The sequence below is a fragment of the Pangasianodon hypophthalmus genome, chromosome 19 (assembly GCF_027358585.1).
Source record: "Pangasianodon hypophthalmus isolate fPanHyp1 chromosome 19, fPanHyp1.pri, whole genome shotgun sequence".
Lineage (NCBI taxonomy): Eukaryota > Metazoa > Chordata > Actinopteri > Siluriformes > Pangasiidae > Pangasianodon > Pangasianodon hypophthalmus.
Window position 1 is genome coordinate 14,544,664 of NC_069728.1, and position 19,016 is coordinate 14,563,679.

At 37.3% G+C, this 19,016-nt stretch overlaps 1 protein-coding gene and 1 non-coding gene across 2 annotated transcripts in view; one reads left to right on the forward strand and one right to left on the reverse strand.

The window, feature by feature from the left end:
• The first annotated feature begins 315 nt into the window (after nt 1-315).
• Nucleotides 316-19,016, forward strand: part of LOC113531931 (connector enhancer of kinase suppressor of ras 3) — a 51,990-nt gene continuing 33,289 nt past the window's right edge. The window contains exons 1-2 of the mRNA XM_053242036.1: nt 316-663; nt 15,164-15,327. Coding sequence (XP_053098011.1) covers nt 612-663; nt 15,164-15,327 — 216 coding nt within the window. The 5' untranslated portion in view covers nt 316-611. The remainder of the gene's footprint in view (nt 664-15,163; nt 15,328-19,016) is intronic.
• trnaa-agc (transfer RNA alanine (anticodon AGC)) lies at nt 16,640-16,712 on the reverse strand. The gene has a single exon. It is a non-coding gene; the product is annotated as a tRNA-Ala (tRNA).

Genomic DNA, 19,016 nt, shown 5'->3' on the forward strand with positions numbered 1-19,016 from the left:
TGAATCTAGTTTTAACACAAAAAAAGTGCTTTGTGTGTGTGTGTGTGTGAACGTGTGTGAGCCTATAATATTTGAATAATCTGTATTGAGAGGCTCTATGGAGTTTAAGGTGGAGGCAACATTTTCCTGCTCTTTTATTTTCATTTAGTTAAGTCTAAAGTGGAGTGCATCTTGCTGAAAAGCTTGCTAGTGAAAGTGTGGGAAATGTTTGAACTAGGTACTGATATTTAACCGCAGAATGAATGTAATCACTGTGGGTAAGATTCAGAGACAGTATTAACTGGATGAGAGGTGCAGGGCTGAGAGAGTCCACTCATATCCGGAGTACACGGGTTTCAGTGTGAGTGCTGGGGTTTGGGCGCAGTGATTTGCAGCTGAGAGTGGAAGCAGATCCTCCGCCCATCACTCCTGAGTGCTGCTGTTTCAGTGCACTGCTGCTGAGCCTCAGAGAGAAAGCCCACCGGCTGCACTGCACACTGCTCTCAAACCTGCTGCACGCTCGCGCCCACTCTGACCATGACGCTGCAGAGCTCGCGTGAGGAGTACACTTTCAACTGATCGCCTTTTCTTTCTGCCTGAGAACAACAAACAAACAAACAAACAAACAAACGATGGAACCAATAACAAAGTGGACTCCAACTCAGGTTGTCGATTGGATGAGAGGTAAGAGTTACTTTTCAACCCACTGAAATCTGAAATATTACTTTTTTTAATTCTATACACTGAAAATACAAACCTGCTTTCATGCACTAGGTTGTTTTATGGCTTGGAGTGTAACTTCCACCTTTCTGAATATTATTTTCGGCAGAAACTGTGCGCGAGCTCAACAGGCTGTTTTACAAACCCGCTCCGCACATGCGTGAAGCTAGTGCGCATGCGCAATGCCACACTTTCCCTTCAAGCTCAGCTATAATAATAATAACATTAATAAGAAGAATAACAGTATGCTTTACATAAGAAAAACTAATTACTAGCAATAGTGAAACAAAATTATAAATTAAGTAAAACTTTTTTTCTAAAGAAAGTAAGAAAACCATTGATAAATTATTATTATTATTATTATTATTATTATTTCTTTACATGTCACTTCAAAAACTATTCACTCTAGTGAAAGCAACGGATAAATAAAATGTTCACAAAACAAAATAGACAGAAGACAAAAGGTCAGAGTAAGTAAATTAGTGTTTGAAAATATGTTATGCATTTAAAGTCATTTTCTTATATAATTATAAGTAAAATATTATATGAGTGACTAACTATTGTGCGGTAAAGTTTGTTCAATTCAATTTTATTTGTATAGCGCTTTTAACAATGTCACATTGTCACAAAGCAGCTTTACAGAAATAAATGGATTAATATATATATATATATATATATATATATATATATATATATATATTTAGTACTTATGTGAATTTATCCCTAATGAGCAAGCCAGAGGCGACGGTGGCAAGGAAAAACTCCCTGAGACGATATGAGGAAGAAACCTTGAGAGGAACCAGACTCAAAAGGGAACCCATCCTCATCCTCATTTGTTAAATTAATGCTTCAGTTCAATAAAGCCAATCTGGCAAAAAAAAAAAAACTGAAGGTGAATAGACACCTCTTGGCATGATGTAAATGTCAAGCTGACATTAGCTACGAGTTTTCAGTCACTGTTCGCAATATTAGCATTTCTGACTGGATCTGAATTGAAGTTCAGTGTCAACTGGTGGTCAGTGTTTTTTTATATTATTTTGGAGGTGTAAAGAATTCAAAATGTATTTTGTGTAATCAGTTGGGCTGTTGAACATATTCTTTCCCTTTTCTACCAAATTTGTATTCTGTCATGGGCATACTCATAATAATTATAATAATAAGAGCATGGCATACGCATGACCTGTTGCTGCTAATACAATATTCAGCTGTTGGCAATACAGTAGAGCATTAATAAGAGATGACCTTTAGATAGTGAATGTGCCATTGTATGGATGCCATATGGTCTTTGTTTTAGTTGCCTATTGAGTGAGTACCAATGCCGGTTAATTTCAGTGTGTGTAGTCTTTCTGTCTGTGGAAAAAAAAAAAACACATTATTATGCCTTAAAGCGTTTTGGCATTTTATTATGTCGTATATTGTGTATAGGTTTATTCTCCACAATCACAGAAGATATTATTTGGAGAGAGTTTTTCCACTTTAAAGGATCCTCCTATTTTTATTCACCCACAAATAATACTCATCATTACTGTCTCATTGAAGAGATGAACAGAGACATCTGATATATCTAATCTATCCACCATCTTCACAGTCAGCACAGTGCATTGTTTAGCAAAGGCAACCAACAATGAATCTGATCCCCATAAAGTTTAGTAGACTGCTCCCTTTAGACAGATCAGGTGGTTCATACACTGTATGGACACCTGACAATCACACCCATATGTGGTTCTTCCCCAAACTGGTGCCACAAAGTTGGAAGCACATTATTACATTTATTACAATTTCCCTTCACTGGAACTAAGAGGCCCAAACCTGCTCCAGCATGACAATGCCCCTGTGCACAAAGCGAGATACATGAAGACATGGTTTGCCAAGGTTGGAGAAAGCCAACTGTGTGCCAGACCTTACTAATGCTCTACTAGATGGCTAATCCCCACAGCCACACTCCAAAATCTAGTGAAAAGCTTTCCCAGAAGAGTGGAGGTTACTATAACAGCAAAGGGGGAATAAATCTGGACTGAGATGTTCAAAAAGAACACATTGGTTTGATGGTCAGGTGTCCACAAACCTTTGGCCATATAGTATACATCGTAATGTGAGCTGTTTCCAGTCAGAGCCAGTTTTGTAACTGTGTTGGTCTTCCCTAGCAAGCAGATAATACAGAGCTTCTACAGACAGTTTGATAAAGATAAGTAACTAGCATAACTAGGTGAGCAGTGGTGGCTGAACAGTTAAGGCTCTGGGTTACTGATTGGAAGTTCGGGGGTTGAGCACTTGAGCAAGGCTGTTAACCACATCTGCTCCAGGGATGCCAGATCATCTCTGACCCCAGTTTCCTAGTAAGCTGGGATATGCGAAAACTGCAGTTCATTGGCTCTGTACTCGTACTCTGCACAATGACAGTAAAGTTGAATCTAATGTAATTAGCTTACAATTAAATAATCTACCGTTGTAGTGAGGGACCATCACTGGAATACTTTAGCTAAGCATAAATAGCTAGCTAATTTAGTAATTTTCTTTGGCCACTATTTAAATTAATGTATGACATTATATGCTGGTGTAGAGACTACCAAAAGTCATAATAAAGTAAGACAAAATTCAACCCCTGCATTTAGAAGGTGAAAGAAACCATTATAAACGTCACCGTTTTATATCTCAGTAAGTGTAAATAGTGACAGCAAATATTAGCAAGCCATCAAGATACTTACTTAGCTTACTTAGCCTTGCACTACACTGTGAATATTAAGTGAGCAGTATCACTTTACTGTAAAGCACACAAAATTCATTTTAGTGCACTTTGCTAATATTTTCTCAGTTTTCTCCATTTATACATATTAACTCAGCTTATTATTATTAATATATGATATTATAATGACAATATGATATGTTGCTGTTAGAGTTTTCTTTTCTTTTTTTTTTTAAGCTGTCTCAGACTGTAAGGCAGAGACACTATACAAGGTTAGCTGGTACATGGTGATTTCTAGACATTTCCGCTGCTTTATCTTCAAAACCAATGTTGTTTGCCCATTATCTGAAGCTTTGGGTAATCAACAGATAATCAGCAGTTTCACTGAACTTTGGTCTGGTGTGTAAGAGGCACAGGGGTTGCAGTCAGGGGCAAATGAATTTGGTTATTTAATTTAAATTCTTGTTTATCTGTAAGATGCTTTTAATAACATTGTAACAAAGCAGGTTTACAGAAATCCAGGTCTAGACCCCTAACAAACTAGCCAGAGGCAAAAAATGTCTGAAAATGTTAGAGAAAAGTCTTGAGAGAAATTAAGATTTATAGGAGAAGATAAATGTAGTTAGATGAAACCAAACACAGCATACATGATCTTTAACCACTAACCTTTTAGTGAGCTGTGTGTGGTATGCAGTTAGTCATGCATGCCAGGAAGATATACAATCTGATGGGAAAACACTGCAGTGGCGTGTGTTATCCTGCAGTACAGGTCCCACTGATCGTGTGCAGGCATGTCCACACGTTTCACCTGGCAGGTGCAGTTAAGAAAATTACCCATGAAGGTTTCCCAAATCAAAGCTGCTGAGAAGCCTATGGCGGCTGTTCTGTTATTATTCTGTTATAATAATAATAATAATAATAATAATAATTATTATTATTATTATTATTATTATTATTATAACTTTATTTATAACACTCTTAACAATTTTTTATCAGTGCTGTTCTTATGGAGTTTTATCAAACTTTTCCACACTGGAGTAACACAGTAAAAAGTTTTGTGGTCTCCATGCATAATCAAACTAATATAATTTCAGTGGTGACACAAAACCACATCATGTCTCTGAACAGACACATTATATGGATGTTATGCTTTTATTTTTGACGAACTCGTGCAAAAATTTGTTTCGCATAAACGTTTATCACCCGCACAACTGCCCTTAGGATTCCATTCTATGTAAGTTTTGATTTGAGTTTTCCATTCTTTTCTTAGTACTGGGATATGCATGGAAATTGTTGTCCAAGGTAATCACAGATACATTACAGATGCATTGAACATGGTCTAGGTTAAAAACACTGCGGTATTTCTTTAAGGTTGCTCATCCATTTTAACAAAAGAAGGATGGAAATTGATAATTGATAAGTTGAAGACCAAGACAGCGGCACTGTACCACGCAGCTGTCACTTCGGCTCCAGAAATCACTGTACAAAGCTGCATCAAACACTTTTTACTTATGAGACTCTTTTTGCTGCTACACTACACAATAGTTTACAGTCCATTGTGCAATAGCTTTCCCGTACAACACTGTTCTATTGCCTGTGTGTTCACTGTCCTGTGGTTATTTTTCTGCTTATATTGTTCTGTGTATTTATTGTCCTGCACTCGTCTCACACTGTTGTGTATTTGCACTTTATGTAGTCTTGTGTGCCGTTTTGTGTTGCACCATGGTCTTGGAGAAATGACATTTTGTTCCAATGTGTACCAGCTATATAGAGGAATAACAGTAAAAGCCTGCTTGACTTGACTAATTTTAAGGGTATATATTTGATTATTAGGGTCTTGGCTTTAGAGAGAAGAACAAAAACCATGTAAAATGGTGTCTCGTCTGCAACACACACCCAGCACCCTCTGCACAGTACTTTAAATGTAAGTATAAGGCGCTTGTACTCAGGAAGGAACAGCAAGAAGGGCTCTATAGAGACATGGATCATCCTCGTAGTGGCTGTTAATAGTGGCTGGAAGGTTCTGGTTGGTTACAAGATTACTATAACTAATAGCACTCATCCATGCTTTTAGCTATTCCTAAGCAAAATTGTGTGATTCTGTTCTTTTTTTCCTACTACTCCACTCGTTGAGGAGCCATTCCCATGTCTGAACTGCTGTTGTGACATTGACTAAGTACCCTCTCAGCACTTAGAGCACTTCTGGAGGATATTCAATGAGTAGTTGAGTTCAAAGTTTTGCCTGCAACTGTGACTTCAAAGTTTAAGAGACCTCAAGTTCACCGCAACACATCAAACGCATCGTCATGGTGTGGAACTGTAGGAAGCAAGAAACCAGAGTGCTGACAAAAAAAGGCTCTCTGCAGGTGTTTGAACTAAGTGAGTGGTCAGGTTAGAACCACTGAGAAAAAGTGCTTTGATGCCTATGATTTCTTAAAAAGGACTCTTGTGCAAAGTAAGGAGCAGCTACAGTAAGTTGGAATGCCGCAGCCAGCATCCTTACCAGGAAAATAAATACATAGCTTATTACCACAGTCTTATTCCATTGACACTGGCCGTCATTGGGGTCAGTGATTTTAAAGTCAGACCTCTAGTAAGTGCTTGTCATTTTCTGGAAGCTTTAATGAAATATTTACTCAGAGAAACTCTGGTCTTTGTGGAACCTCAGACTGTAAATTTGGAGAAGAAACAAAACAAAGGTGGATCACCTACATCCAACCAATCAGTATAAGGAGATGCTTCTACCTGCCTGTCATTCATATTACCTGTCAATTTAGAAAGCTCCATCTCTTGCATGACATCTAGGAGTTCCATCTTAGGCAGTGGGTGTGAACTTTGTTTTGGGGGCGTGGCTTTGCAGGCTGAATTTAGAGTTTGAAAACTTAAGCTACAGTGAGCCAAAATCGGTGACTTCAGAGTCCTGCTTATGAGGTTTAAAGCTGTGAATTCTTAAATCTCTTGCTCTTAAAAAATGTTCTTTACTGTGAATGCTGAGGATCAGACACTGCAATAATCTCTGGAATAGTATTCCAAAGAACGTTCTAAAGCTCTATTGGTATATTTTATGTAGATTAAAAACATTTTTCATTTAATTAGTGTAATCATAGCTCTTTGCTCTTTATTGTTTTATTTTATTGTATATATAAATATGATAGCACTACAGCAATGAATCCTGTACACCTAAGACACACAGCTGTTGGAGATTCAAGTTTGCCAACATCCCAAACATCATGTATGAAGGAACAACGGTGAAACTGTCAGTTTCGTTTGGCTCAGTAAAAAGGCCTGGAGCCAAAACACACGCATCATCCTTGCACTAATGCAAATAGAAACCAATAGACCTGTTTGATGATGGCTTGATCCTGGACTTTGTTATAATGCCTTCCTAACTTTCTAAATCTTTGTAGAAAGGATTTACCTGGACCAAAGGTTTCTCATACATGGAGGAAATAATGCCAAAAGGGTTTAACCTGAGATGTATGTAAACTGTTGTCTGTGTATGCTATTTTAACCTTAGTGTATGACTTGATGTCTTTTCACTTAGCAGATTGCTAAAGCTGGCCATTAGGTTAATCTTAAGTTGTTCACATTCCTATAAAAAACTCCACCAGTCTGAAGCTCAGACTGCAGTTGTTTTTATGGCAGGTGCTGAATGATTCGTCAGCTACAGTGCCTTCCTCCCTTGTGGTCTTAAATGAGGTCAGAAGGTCTTGTAGTAATAAATGCTGAGCTCATGTTTGGGATTCTCGAGTCCTGTTCATGTTGACACTAGCCATTAGAGAAGTACAGACAACACCTCTTGTCTACTACTAATGTGTTACAGTAGCCCTGGTTGTTATTTTTAAACCACTTGAAATGTGTTGTAGGTGCTCACCAGATTGTTTGAAGGGATTTGATTTATTCCTGAAGAATGGTGAATAAATGCTAACAGAGAGGACTAACTGAGAGATTACATCTTATTATGCTCTCACTTGGTAGACGATTTTATCCACCACAGAATGTGCCAGGACTTTTGGCACCAAAGAAACTGCAAATTTAACCATGTACCATTGGTCTAGTCCCAAAGGTTCCAACTGTTTTTGGTGCCTGGCAACAAGTACTAATAAATGGTACACAGGGGTAAGGCTAGCAGCATAGGTATACCACGTATGTGGTGTAGAATAAAACACCTCACAATATTTAAAAGCAAGTAGAAATCGCAGCCAACAAGTCTAGTCCTTTTAGACATTTGACCTGTTTGGATCAATTCATCATGGATACAGTTCCATATAGATATAGGATACTAATTCCATGTAAATCTTACAAATATTCAATCACTCATTCTTGTGATATTACACTAAATAAGAAATTCAGACAGATGTACGGACATCCTGAAAACATAATGCCTCCACCAATATTATTATATACAATATTTAAAGCTGCTGGATGTAAGATTTTGGAATTTAATATGTATAAATTTCACACCAATTATAACCTGACACAGCACTAACTGTGAAGTACTGTCACAGGACTGACAGATTAAACCACAGCAGCTCAGGAAAATCAGACTATAGAGTTTTTCTCTCCTGATTTAATAATCAGAGTTTTTTTTTTTTTTTTTTTTTTTTTTTACATTTACTTTCTCAGAAATACTTGTTGTCTGATCATGTGTTAAATGTTTTTAGTGATGTCATAATGGTGTTATTATTGAAAAAAAAATAATTTCGTCAACAATGAGCTGGATAACCGGTCAGCCAATCACACAAAGGAAAATATATTATTAATTATTATTATAGGTGCTTTTATCCACAGCACAAAGTACAGTTACTTTTAGTGCTTACCTGGAAATGTGCGTTTTTCATTAAGCATCACATACAAAACAATATGCGCCGAATAATTTTTAAGAATACAGACTAGTCTGTAGGGAATAGAATAGTCAGTGGTGCTGTTTGTGTCGTGCAACGCAACATGATTCTGCTTCATTTCTCATCCTGCATAAATGTGAAAAAATGTGAAAAAAAAATTCAAAAAGTTTTTTCCATCATATCAGAGGTTTTTAGTGCATTGATAACATCTCCATTCATTTTGTTGTATTTTAAACAATCATCAGAAATCCAAAAAAAATTTATTTCAGTTTAGGGACTGAGCAGGTTTTTCCTCCTGTCATTATTTGTGATAAAAAAATTGTCAGATCAGACATTTGCCAACTGTAATCCACTTCACTTGCTTTTGCATTTGTCAATGTGACAGTTTTAGTCGTCCCTCAGGTTGGTAGAAAATGAACTAGAACCCCTCTTGTTTTTGAATGTGTGGGCAAAAAACACCCGTTGAAAGCCACAAGTAAACACACATACACACAACATGCATGCATTGTGATTGTTTGCCATGCGGGGTGACAGATGGCTTTTGTGTTTCCTAAGCGAGGTGTCTTTTGTCTCGTTCCGGGTTCTCATCACTTTCAAATGCTAATTAGCACTATCAGGTTTTTCCTCCTGTCATTATTTGTGACAAAAAAAAAACATTTATCAGATCAGACATTTGCCAGCTGTAATCCAATATAAATAATGCCATTTTCATGCTGAAAATAAGCTTGTAGGCATATAAATAATGTCTGAGAGTTATGTGGTCATATGGGGAATGGATTCTTAACATTTTTCACTGTTTTTCATGTAATTCTGTCCTCTGCTGCGGAGACAACCGAGTGAATAGAGTCTCTATGTGTGGGGTGGATTCACTTTCTCCAAATCAAAGAGACAGAAAGAGATGGGGGCGAAAGAGAGGGCAAAGGGCAATGTTAGCCCCTCTTTTCAGCCCATGGTACAACAGCTGCATTCTCCATTCTCAGAAAGGGAGAGACATGAGCAGTGGAACCATTAGAACTGCTTTACAATACACTTAAACTGTCTTATTGCTTTTTAAAAATCTGTTCATTTCAGCAGCGTAGTTAGCAAAAACAAATGGATTTGGGCAAGTTTAGTTTCAATAACACATATAGTGTGTGGAAATGGCTTGCATTACCATGACACTTGTTTTAGAGTCTACAATCGAGCAAGTACAAAAGTAAATGTAGAAGAAAGGTTCACAAAAGAAAACTGCCTCAAATCACACACTGATTCTAATCACTTATAGTAAATTCCTTTCACAAAGGAACTAAGGAATGTTGGAAAACATTAGCTGAGGCTAACTAACAACAGCTTCATTCCTATTCTGTCAGACATTAGCTAGCATAGGTCTGATTATACGAACTAGCTGAATGCTAATAGCTAGCTGTCACAATGTAAACTGTCTTGATAAATACAAAGTGTACATGACAGCAGACAGACACAGTGATGGATATTATGCCTTATTCTCATTATTATCACGTCTGTTAAAGTTAGATTTGTTAGGAATTTACTTGTTAGGACTCCTTGAAGCTGTGTGATGCTAAAATGTCACCTTATGACTTGAAAAATATATGATTATAGAGAGATGTATTGATGTTTGAAAATGTAATGGAAGGAATTAGAAGTTTTTCTTTTGAAATGTAGTGAGTCAAACGTATGAGGTTAAAGTAAAGCTTAAGTACAGTAATATAGTAATTGTATATTGTATATTACTTTCCACCTCTGGTCAAGACACCCAACGCTGATTCATAAATCTCACAAAGCTAAGCTATTCCTGAAATACACACAGTGTGTATCAAGACATTCTTGGGATTTTACTCTATTGTGCCTCATTTGAATTTATTAAAATCGTAGTTTAGCTTCTCTAATCATAGTTTAGCACTTTCTGTACTTCTGTAGTTTCTATATACTGGAGCATGTAGTGTAGCATCACATTCTCAATGTGTATCCAGATTCACTGATCCAGATTCACTGATTGAACAAAATGTACTTGACTTGTGTGTCAACTGCTAAACCACCTGATCATACTTTCCCAGGAGATCAGGGCAAAAGCACAACCACAACGTGTTTATCCATCTTTGGGTTCCCTGCACTGCTCAGCTTGGATTCAGCTCTCGAGCTTGGATTAGACATCAAAGCCTGTCAGAGCATGAGAAAATATGCACAAATATGTCATGCCGTTGATGCTAGTCACTTGGGAACATTCCTTCAAATATGGTGGCACAGAGTTCATGCAGCAGCACGAGGTCTGACAGATATGGTATCACCACATTAACTGTTTAACACGGAGTGTTTAGTGCATGTGGCCATCAATCAGAAATAAATAAACATTATTAAATTATGAGTTTAATGCAGTTCTGCTTGGTCTGATAAAGCAAGTTAAGTGGGTTTTTTGTTTAAAAAAAATCAGTCTTTCAAAATCGTAGTTACTTTTACCACCTTAATTTGATTATTTTCCTTTAACGACACGTCCCAAAGTGTTTTATTCTTATTATATCGCAGCAATTTGCCAATGAATACATTGATTTATTATTATAGAATGACACATGATACTTTTAATATTTAATATTGTGGAACATCCAGGAAACAAGTTATCTTTGTTATCTTTTATGTTATAGCAGGTATAAACATTTCCTTACCCACATTTCTATTTTTTCTTTCTTGAAATTAATAAAACTAAAAATACAGCTTGTTGACTGCAATCTAAGACTCTAAGATCTAAGTAAAAGAACAGCTTTACCAGTGACGATTACAAAGCTCTCACACTCGAGACTATTTTTTTAAACTGGTTCCACTCAAGATTTCTTCTTCATGTCTTCTCAGTGACATGATCTCTATTGCCTCTGGCTTGCTCATACATCCGGATTTCTGTAAAGCTGCTTTGTGACAATGTTTATTGTTAAAAGCTCTATACAAATTATTAAAAAAAAGTGAAAATTTCCATTATAATAATATTGTACATGGATCTTAGTTATTGGCACTAGAGTTTCACGATGAGAGTATTTCTTCTCTTTCTCAGTGGGAAAGTCAGTGAGTACAAAAGGCAGTAGCACTGTCTCTCTAGAGCTTTTCCGGTCCTGGAGAATGTTTATTGTTCCTTTCAAAGGATTGAAAATGTTCCAAGACTTCAGGGTAGTCCTGAATACACACAGGCTTTCATAAGATAGAAGTTTAGCTAAAACTGCTACATCTCTTAAATATGTTACTCAGAAAAGAAGTTGCATGTGTGACATCATTCTTATCTTATACATAGATGGGCTTATAAAGGCCTAAAATATGCATTCTATTTAAAAAAAAAAAAAAAAAAAAAGGCACTTGACTTTAGTGTGTAGACACAGTTACAGGGTTAATACCCAGCCACAAAGCACTCTGTTAATCATTTACCAGGAGGACAAAACCAACATGCACACCATCCAACTGCTGTATTCAGTATTCTTAAGCACAGTGATAAAACAATTTACTTTGCCAGATAGTAGAGATAATTATAAATGTACAGTGGTATTAATGGTGTTTTGCATATAGTAAACAAATTTTTAGCTCACATACAATATGCACATGGATAAATGGCACACTAACACTAGTTACATACTGTATGTACCTGTGGTTCTAGGAGGTTTGAATCAATCCCGAAGCAAAACTAGAGAAAAGCTGTACATGGCAGACATGGTGGTAGAGTAGGTATGTAGTGTTCCTGCCTCACGGCTTCAGGGTCCTTGGTTCAATCCTGACCTTGGGTTACTGTCTCTGCAGAGTTTTGCATGTTCTCCCCATGTTCACATGGGTTTCCTCTGGGTTCTCCAGTTTCCTCCCACTGGCCAAAGATATGCAGGTTTGGCTAAATTGCCTGTAAGTGAGACTGAATGTGTGAATATGTATGTGCATGGTGCCTTGCAATAGACTGGCATCACATCTAGGGTGAATTCTACCGCCTTCGACCCAGTGTTACTGGGATAAGCTCTGGATCCACAGTGACCCTGACCAGCATAAAGAGGTTACTGAAAAAGAATCAACAAATATATGGCAAAACAATTAGCTAATAATAATAATAACCCATTCTGCTCCAGTTATAGGATGCTTTGTTATTATTATCATTATTCATATTATTAATATGATCTTTTTTTTTTGGAAGAAATTGGAATCAAAATGAAACAACATACAGATATGAGTTTTATTAAAGAATTTTTGTCACTAAAAATCGAAAAAGCAAAAAGATCAAAAGCAGCCTGTATTGTCCTTGACATATTTAAATTCTCTGACCCTTCACAAATAAAGAGCCGTGCTATTTAATGGCAGGATTTTATAGTGATAATACAGGCTAAAAATCTATTGTTAGTGGTGTTTAATAAGGCCAAATTGGACAATCTTTTAATTCTTGTGTAGTTTTTTGCTATGCCAATATTCAGCCCTTTTAGCCTCGTAGTTTCAGTGCGAAACTAAAGAAGCTACAATTTGGAATTCTTTGTGATTTTTCACCAAAATGGCCTGATTTTCATGTCATGATTATGGCATAGTGACAGTGTTACTCTTCATCATTAATTGTGGTCATTGTGTGAAACTTTGTACCACCATTCACTGTTATTCCAGCAGCAGAGTCAGTAGCGGAGAGGAGATCATGCTCAGTGCATCACCACGGGCCACGTGCACGGCGCTGTCTAGACTGTGAATAAATGGAGCCAATAAGTGGAGTCAGGGTCAACGGAGCGAATGTTTACTCCATCACCCTTCCCCCAAAACACAAACTGAGAAAAACAAGAGCAGTGAACAGATGTGAGAGTTGATAAAAAGGGCATTTAAAGTGTCTCACTGTGAGTATCACATTAATCTTTTTCACAAGCAGAGAAGAAAGAGAAGATTCAAGATTCAAGAGGTTTATTGTCATATGCACAGTGAAAACACAACGGTTTAGACCATACAATGAAATTCTTACTTTGCACATCTCCCTAAAAAAAAAAAAAAAGAAAAAGAAAAGAAAAAAGAAGAAAAAGAAAAATATACATAAAAATATAATGTATATAATATATGAAAATATATTATATACATTTTATACAATATATAAAAATATAAAAATTTGTGCATATACTTTTATATAAAAATATACAGTCCCTGAGTTGGTAAGTAAGTAAGGTGCTCTGCGTATGCATTTTTATATAAAAATATACAGGCCCTGAGTTGGTAAGTAAGTAAGGTGCTCTGTGCATTGTGTAACAACAGGATATCAGTCAGTCGGGGTGATGGGGAGTGAGGTGATTAGTGTTTGAAGTATTGTTCAGGAGTCTGATTGCTTGTGGATAGAAGCTGTTGGTGAGTCTTTTTGTCCTTGATTTCACACTCCTGTAGCGTAGAAGGAGAGAGAGACAGAATGAAGATGTAGCAGGGAAGATTCCCTAGTAAGAAAGAAAGAAATTACTTCTTCATAGGCCACTTTCAACTCAAGAACCCTTTAAGAGCACCGGAAGTTTCTAGAAATTTCTAGGAAGGCAGGAGACTTAGGTGTGCTTCCACCAGAGGAAACAGGGCGCAATTTTTTCATAAGCCTTCTCCAGAGTGGGTACTTTTCAGCTACTAAGGTGGATTATGACATACTGAACGTCTCTGACTGTTTTCCTCGCCATCTTTATAAACCTCTGTTCAGCCATGAGGCAATTAGTAAAGCTTGTTTTAGGTCAGAGCTGGTGAAGCGTGACTGGTAAAGTGAAACCATTCTGTTTTTACAAAAGCTGAAAGTCTGAAATGTCTCAGGAGTGTGTTTTTACAGAGTTTACTCAAGGCATGAAATCATGCTCATCTGGACTCAAAAAATGCATTAATATTAATATTTCATACCTGCAAAAAAGTTAAAGGTAAGTCTTCAGGCGAAAGATGAAAACTGAAAAAGTAACACCCCAGTGACAGCTTTTGTACCCTGGAAGGTACAGTGTGGTACCTTTTTTTTCCAGAAAGTGCAACAATAAAGCTTTTGTTCACCTGACCTGCTTGGTATTTAGACTGCACATAAAACAGTAAGGAAAAAAACTGAATAAATGAATTACATTGGGAACTTACAAATAAACCCCTCTAACATTAGCAAATCAATATTATTCGGTAAGTCAATCAAGTTTTTAATGATTTTCCCGCAGTATGGATTCACTCAAGGCAGTCCTGCATGGGCTATGACTGTAAGCTTTTTAGGTTGTTGGTTAAGATTCACATTGGTCCAGGATGGCAAACTGATATTGGGCCAACATCAGCCATTCTGTTGGGACAGCATTTGGTGCCAATGTTGGCCCAATGTAATTTTGTTCATTGGGCCAACGTTGGGCCACAAGGGCTGACAGATTTCAACCACCCTTAAATTCACCGTGCCAGTGTTGGGCCAGGATTGGGTCAACATTGGCAGGGTTGTTTATGAAAAGTGCCCAACATTGGGAAACATTGTATTGCATTGTGTGGGCCAACACAGGGCCACCCAAAGTAGACATTGCGCCAACGTCAATGTCATTCACAAGAGAGAGAATGTTGGGGAGGGGAGAACAAAAGAGAAAATGGATTTATGCCCGAAGGGTTACATGGAGGCTAACTTTCTTCGATGTATAAGATCATATCTGTAGTTCTCTGACTTGCATATTGTGTATTTAGTAGTGGTCCTAGCACTTACTCCAACCCTCAGGTTTATCAGTGCTTCTCTGTGTGTCTCTCTATGTATGTGAATGACCTCATAAGTGTCAACCACTGCAGTGTGAAGAGTTTTAGGCCAACACTATTCTCAGAAGGGTAGAAAATATTTCAGCGAGGAGCTCAGTGGGCCAAAGCAAATATCTTTCTTTGACTTATTGCCTCTGTGTTTGCGTTAACACTCTTACGCTGTCGAAATAGGCAAGTCCTTTAACACTCTTGCTGAAAGACACTGTTTGTGTGATGTCTCCCTCCCTGTCTCTCTCAGGACTGGATGACAGTCTCCAGCAGTACATCCAGAACTTTGAAAAGGAGAAGATTGATGGCCAGCAGCTGTTGAAGATCTCCCACCAGGACCTTGAGGAGCTCGCCGTTAGCCGCGTTGGCCACCAGGAGCTCATCCTAGAAGCTGTGGATCTTCTCTGTGCTCTGGTTCGTATCATAGCCACATGTTTCCACCCACTGAAATTTGATCACCAATCAATCAGTCATGCTGCTAGCTGAGTTCCCTGTCCAATCAAATGAAGCATTTAAACAGGGTCATGTGTTTTTACTGCGTTTATGAGACAGTTCCAAATGAAAGGCCCACTCTTGACTTCAGAAGTCAAAATTTTCATATTCACAATTTGTCTTTTCATATGCTGGAACTCACAGCAGCTCATGTTAAATATAATATGGTGTTGTTTTATTCGGAATGAGTCTCATAGTAATTTACTTACTCATCTAGGGAAATGTTGATATTTATGAGATACTTTTTCTCAGTTCCACTGTTACGCTGTCTTTTCACAGGCTGTATTAAACGCATAAAGGCTGAGTGATCGATAGTTACATTGTGAGCATCAGCCATTAACTAGCTTAACTACAATGAGCTTATGTTCAATTTAAGTCATAATCTCACTATGAGCAATTCTTTCTACTACTTTGGTTTGATTTGCCTAAATTACTACAAAATATTATTTTTAATTACACGAGAGAACGTATTGTTTAACTAACATTTCATAAAATCAACTAGCTATTGTTAGAAAGTTAACATCAACATTAGTTAACCAAACTACTTAGCAGAGAAAAAACAAGGTAAGCTTTTTGTTGTGTAATTAAAGCCAGTAGCCCTTTTTATGAGCTAACTGTTAATGTTAAATAAACTAATTAACTGTGTAATAAAAAGAATTAGCCATGTTAGCTAGCAAGTTATTGCAAAAGTTAAACTGACTTACTGTGTAATTAAACGTGTTAGCCAGATTAACTAGGAAGCTGTCGTTGATGTTAGATAAGCTAACTTACTGTGTAATTAAAAGCAGTAGCCAGATTAACTAGCAAACCATCACTAATGTTAGATAGCTTGCATAATTTTATTGCATAATTAAAACTATTATTTTGCCGGCATACTAAGTAAATTCTTTTATTGTTTAGTTAAAACCACTAGCCAAGTCCATGAGCATTTTTACATTTACATTTTTACGGCATTTGGCAGACGCCCTTTTCCAGGGCGACTTACAATAGTGCTTTGAAGTCTATCAAAAATACATTCTGCTACTGGCTCAACAGGTCACAAACTAGGAATACCATCAGTCCAAAACTCTGTTGGGGAGGTTGTTTTTGTGTGTGTTTGTAAGTGCTAACTTAAGTACTTTATGAAGAGGTAAGTCTTTAGACATCATTTGAAGACTGCCAGTGACTCAGCTGTTTGGACATCTAGGGGGAAAAGCATGGTGAGTTTAATTTCTGTCGAAAACACAGCAGAGTGTGGAGGATGCGGGCATCGATCCCGCTACCTCTCGCATGCTAAGCGAGCGCTCTACCATTTGAGCTAATCCCCCTTGAGCAAGCGATGTATCATTAGATAAACTATTGTCTTGTGTAATTTACCTAATTGCACCTAAACTATTTTACTGCATAATTAAAACTAGCCAAGTTCTCCACCAGGATCAATAATATAAACTATTTTATACTACTAGAAGCTAGCTAGCTTAGCTAGTTTTGCTTCTGTGTAACTGAAAGCAGGATTCTATACCAATCAGTATCTTGTAGCTTGTGATGGTGTCATGTGATCAAGTTTGCACATGGCTGATCAAATTTAATTTCAGTTCCACCCTTGTTGACCCAGGGACACCTGTCGAGAGGCAAAACAAGGACGAGCCTCAGCTTTCTCATCTGTTCATACTCCTGTTCTGCCAAGATCTAGAAGTGCTGTAACTTTTCACTGAGTAGCACAGCGTGTTCACAACACAGCAAGATATCATTTAAGTCTTTATAATATATAGTCTACAGTATATTTGTAGGAGAAAGAAGCTTTGTGGAGGTGAACACCTCATAATTACAGCACTTTTACAGCATTAGCGATTTAAATATAGACCAATGTGCCGCATTATAGCTGAATTAGAAGCACGGCAGCTTGAAAGATAAACACAAACACTGTTTTCTGAATCTTAAAGTGAGCTCTGTGCCAGCTGCGGGGTCTAATTGGTAGGTGGAGAAGGTGAACAGGAAAGAAGGGATTTCCCAGACACATCCTCCCCTTAGCATGCTCTTTCTCTCCATTTTACTGGAGCGCTGTTTTTTCCCAGAGGTTCGGGATTTATGAAAAACAGACTCACCTCGAGCATGTGAAGAAGACCAGAGGAGTTCTTATTGCTGTATATAAACCATGTGCACTGTATGTAGTTGATATTCTTGTAATTGATAAGCCACGTGCAGTAAGTGTATGTTTGTCACAAGACTAGGGCAGTGTTTGAATTGTACTGAAATCAATACTGACACTAAGCCTATTATTAGTCTTATGTATTAGAATTACTATTTGATAGTGAGTAATAGTGATTGTGATAAAAAAAGCAGGTTACTATGCAAATATTTACAAAGCGTTTTATAATCATATTCAGGCAAATAGGCTGGATTAGAGTGACTACATGTCTTTTGTCCAGACAATATTAACCCAGGTGGGATTTATAAAAATCCCCAGATGCTCTAGTATTGCATTTTGTTCATTATTCAGGATGAATGAAATGCATTTGTAGGCTGGCGCCATGCACTGCTGGTAGACAATTTAAACAAACATCACTAAATACATCACTAAGTTTCACTTACCACACCTTTGTAGCCAGTACCATTTTTGCTTTCAATTAGTAAAATTTCAGTTGGCCCTGTGCTCTGTGTAAGGCCCTGTGCTCATCTCTCTCCTCTCAATCGGAAGACCACTAGCTTATCAGGATATCTGTTAGCTCACGCATACAAAATATGACAGAATATCCTTCGAGCATGGCCAGCACACTGATGATGTTTCACAAAAAAGAATGTTAGCCTCGTCTTCTTAGGTTGGTGCCAGGTTGGTAGCTGCTCTGTGATAGGGCAGAACTGGCTAGTGGGCGGAAATTGGAAATGACTTAAACTGGGGATAAAACCCACACTGCTATCTCTGTTTAGGCAGCTTAATCAGGTTACACTAGATCAGTGATCTTTCGCTTGGCTAATGTGCCTGAGTCAATTTTACATGTTAAACTAGTAGTTATGACTTTAAACCTGTAGTTATAACTTTAAAGCAGTAGTAATCACTTTAAACCAATGGTTATGACTTCAACCAATAGTTATGACTTCAACCAATAGTTATGACGTTAAAACAGTAGTTATTACTTTTTGTCACCGATAGTTATGACTTTAAAACAGTAGTTATGATTTCAAAAACCAATAGTTATGACTTTAAAACAATGGTTATGACTTTAAAGCAGTAGTTATGACTTTAAACCAATAGTTATAACTTTACAACACTAGTTATGACTGTCTGTCACCAGTAGTTATGACTTTAAACTAGTAGTTATGACTTACTAACTACATCATACATTTCCTAATGTTGAACAGAATGGATCCCCTTTGGTCTGATTTTGAAGATAACTGGGGGACTCCAGCTGCAACAAGGACCTTGCAATTCAATGATTGTCATAATTCCTTGGCGTTTGTTCTGATTAAATTTTTCTTTGCCACACTGTATCACTTTGTGCTTTGTGTTGATGTTGTATGGTGTGTGAATGGAGCCTAATCAGTATCAACTCACTATTGTACGACTGTAAAGAATAGACTCAGTAGTGGTTTGTCCTAATACTGTAATACTACACAAATAACAGTGCAGAATG